The 4149-nt window shown below is 41.2% G+C and overlaps 1 protein-coding gene across 1 annotated transcript; it reads right to left on the minus strand.

The window, feature by feature from the left end:
• Positions 1-502: 502 nt before the first annotated feature.
• LOC123080602 (protein SRG1) lies at positions 503-2513 on the minus strand. Its single transcript, XM_044503542.1, has 3 exons — positions 2096-2513; positions 1289-1536; positions 503-1191 (listed from the first exon to the last, which is right to left on the minus strand). Exons 1-3 carry the CDS (start codon positions 2345-2347, stop codon positions 633-635), a joined length of 1059 nt encoding a protein of 352 aa, XP_044359477.1. The 5' UTR covers positions 2348-2513; the 3' UTR covers positions 503-632.
• Between the last annotated feature and the right edge of the window lie 1636 nt (positions 2514-4149).

The following is a 4149-nucleotide window of genomic DNA, read 5'->3' on the forward strand; positions in this document are numbered from 1 at the left end:
GGTGATTAAAGGGTCCGTCCTCCCTATCTTCGTTGTTGTTGGAGACATTCCGGTTCACAGAACTGGCTTAAGAAACGGTGATTCGGCAGAAGCACGAAATGTTGTGATTTTTATTCTTTTATATGTATGTTGGGGGCACGATAGTGCACCTGGTGGGCATAGACCATGGGCCTCCAGCCAACTCATGGGGTCAGGTGAAGGGTCTTCATTATCTTTTGAAGGGAACCACCTCTCGGCTTGACCACAAAAGCGGGAAACGATGTGATCTGACGGGCTTGAATGCCTGGAGGGGGTATTTATGGAGGGAGTTAAGAAGCTGTTTGAATAAATTTATCTCTTGTGATTTTGCTCATGAGTTTATCTGGTCGAATTTTTAAGCTCACAATCTAGGTAGGCATCATTTATCTTTAGATCATGTCGTCATATATGGTTGGGACATTCTCATTATCCCATTGTTATCCCTGCAAACATACCAATTTGAGTAATAATAAAGCCTAGCAGATTAATCTAGAAAAATCAGTCTCGTGGAGTTATTTATTTTATGTTCGGGTGTGTAATTGCCACCGGATACATACACGACACAAAGATTAAGAAAGTAACTTCTTTAGATTCCCCTCTGGACCTAGGTTTGGTTACATGATCTTGAGACTATCCACGAACCTTGTCCCTTCAGCCAGCGCCCTGAAGTTCCCCTTGACATACTCAACATGGTCGATGGCCTTGTACGTCGCCTCGCCTAGCTCCGGGAGCGGCTTCACAATTCCGGCAACACAAGCATTCTGAAACATCACCACGGTGGCCCGCCCTTTCTCGACGTCCGGCAGCACCCTGTGCTCGGCGCTCTTGTACGTGCCATTGGTCAGGATCTGGAGAATGTCGCCGACGTTGATAACTAAGGCGCCTGGCAGCGGGTTCAGCGGGTACCATCTGCCGTTTTTCCTCACCTGCAGGCCGGGGGTGTCATCCACGTGCAGCAGCAGCGTCAGGCCGAGGCCGTCGTGGTGCGGCGTGATGCCGATCACCTTGTCCGGGTGGCGGCACGGAGGGTAGTAGTGGAAGGCAACACTCTGCGTCTTGCCCTGGAAGGTTGCCATGAGCGCCTCCTGCTCAACGCCGAGGTCACTCGCCATGAACACCGTGAGGCGGCTTGTGAGATTTGACATCTCCACTGAGTACTTGTCAAGTGCAACCCTGAATGATATGTGTATGTACGCCCGCGAATGAGACGAAGCAAACGGAGCAATGCAGCATGTAATTAATTTAAGCAAGAGATGAAGAGAATTAGGACCTAAATGTTGATGGATCGGCAGGCCAAAACTCATTGTTCCTTTGCTCGTGTTGCTGCGTCACGAGGATTAGACTCTCTGCCCAGTCCAACTTTTCAGACGATGCTCTGTTGTAGTGGTGCCCAAAGCCTTCGAAGCCATTGGCTTGGATGGCCACTGCTTTCTTCTTCTCCAGCGGCAAGCCAAAGAACTGCAGAGTGTTATCTTTCATATCTTGTACAACTGTTTCGTCGACTCCATGGTTTGTTAACTGCGAATATAGAGGATGCAATTTAATTTTATTTTGCGACAAACAGAGGATAGGATGTAAATTTGATAGATGGATGGTCCGGTAGATAGATCAATAAATTAAAGTGCAGCCAGTTCACATGGTGTCTGGGCATGGTTCTCATTTTCATGGAAATTTCACCAGAACTTCGAAAAAACCCAGCCATTTTAGTAGGATAGTTGGAAATAATAAAAAAATATTTGAATTTTTTGTCAACATATTTCTATAGCACAGAACTTGGAGCTGAATAAAGAATACCCAAACTTACTTCAAGTTTCCTAGAATTCTGGTTGATTTCAGTCCAACAATTCTTTTTCAAGTTTCCTAAAGAATATGAAAACTTTCATCAAGTTTCCAAATTTTTTGGCTGGATTTCGGTCAACTCAAGCGAAAGTTTCTACCATGCATCTGGCGGGCTAGAGGATCTCCAGAAATTACAGAAATAGCTTGAAAAACGTTCTTATATTATAGGACGGAGGGAGTAGTAGTATACGAATATCAAAAAACAATGGTAGATATATGCGAAAGCAAAGATAACAACCTGGAAGAAGCCCCAGTCTCGACACGCAGAGCCAAGCTTGGCGATCTCGGCTTCCGAGAACTCCGGGTGAAGCAGCCTCGCCATGTCTACAACCGGTAGCTCGTAGCTCTCGTCGCTGCCGACGACGACCCCGTCCCTGACCTCATCTGACCGGGCATACCTGTCGGGGATCACAGTGGAGTCGGCGAACGTGGCCGACGCGGCGTCCGTGATCTCGGCCCTGCTGATTACCTTGTCGCCGATACGCTCCATGGATCCTGCGTACTCTCCCCTCCGTGGGCGTCCTCCTCCCCAATGCTCACAGAATTGCTAGATTTCTGTTGTTATGTGTTGACTAGGTGCTGGGTTGCGTTCTGCGCCCAGATGAGAATCCACTGAAGTAGAGTGCTCAACTACCTAGCTAGTGGTTTCCACAGTGCTCAACTACCTACCTAGCTACTGAAGTAGAGTGCTGGAATGCTGTCGGTGGTTAGGTATGGACGTACGATGGTTGGAGGGGTATGTCAGTGATATATCCATGATTGATGATTCAGCTTCACTCCAACTCAACCCAACGACAAGTCATCGCGGCTTTTGACATTATTCCAAAAAATGTCCTTCAATTGGAATAATGTTCGTGATTTTAAAAAATGTTTGTGATTTAAAAAATGTTCATGAATTTGTATATTGATGAAATTTTTAAGCAGATGAACAAATTTTGAATTTGATGAACATTTTTTGAACTTGATAAATAAAGTCTCCATTCAAAGAACCTTTTTTGACATCGGATGAACCTTTTAGAAAATGGATTAACAGTTTTTGATGGACAATTCTCAATTCAAGAACACTTCTCTGAAATCGGATGAACTTTTTGAATTCAGCGAATTTTGTAATACAATGAAAAAAATTAAAACTTATGGCGAAGAAATTTTGATTTCAAAACTTATTCAGTTTAATGAAAAATTTAAAATTATGGTGAAGAATTTCTTAATATGATGAAATCTTTTTAAATTTCATGAACATTCTTTGAATTAGATGAATGTTTTTTATATCAGTTAAAAAAATGTTCACGATTTTAACAGAATCACAAAAAAAAGTAAAGTAAATGAAGAAGAAGAAAAAAATAGAAAAAGAAAAGAAACTAAGACGAAAAAAGAATTGAAAAAAGCAAAAAAATATTAAAACATAGAAAAAAAGAAAAAAAAACCGGTTTGCCAAGGTGCTAGAACCTTCGCAAAACCGGACATGATCTACCTGCGCCGGCCCACTTATACGCAGAAGGGTGTGGGGGGTACCCACGTCGTTGGTTCGCGGTGAGCTGCGCGCCGAATAGGAGTGGCCCTCCTAATTAGCGCCTTAAGCACTATTTTTCGAAACCGGAGGTCACATGAACAACACCTGGGCCAAACAGTTAGGATAGTAACTCATCTGTGCTCGTCCACTCCACCTCATTCCCTTCTTTCCCTCAGAAAAAAAAAATCTCTGTCGCTCCTCACTGTCCAGAAAAAAAAACCATTACCTGTTGGTTCTGGGGAAAACATATATACTTTTTTTTGGAAATTCATGAACAGCTGGTTTTCAGCAGAAAAATTTGAAATTTTGAAAAAACAATCAATGAATTTGATTTAAGTTCATAGTGTAATATATTTCATGAAATCTAGAAAAAGTTCAAGATTTTACCATGAATTTGAGTAAAACTTAGGAATTAAAAAACCTTAGTTTTTTGGAAAAATAGTTCGCAAAGTTGAAAATTTTCATGGATTTTGTAAAAATGTTCATCAATTTTGAAAAAAAAATGAATTTGAAAAGAGGACACCACTTTTGTCAAAAGAGTTAATGAAATGTCTATCGATTTTTAAAATAGGTTAATAAATTTTGAAAAACAAAGTCCACGAAATTGAAAAAAGTTGATCAATTTTTTAAAAAAGTTCACAATTTGCAACAGAAATCATTGATTTTTTATAAAATGTGCATGGGTTTGATAAAGGTCCATGCATTCTTTTAAAAAAGGTGCAAAAAAAAAGAAAAAACTTCACTAATTTTGAAAAAGTTCATGAACTTTGAAAATAGTTAAC

This window comes from Triticum aestivum, chromosome 3D, assembly GCF_018294505.1.
Source record: "Triticum aestivum cultivar Chinese Spring chromosome 3D, IWGSC CS RefSeq v2.1, whole genome shotgun sequence".
NCBI classification, from domain to species: domain Eukaryota; kingdom Viridiplantae; phylum Streptophyta; class Magnoliopsida; order Poales; family Poaceae; genus Triticum; species Triticum aestivum.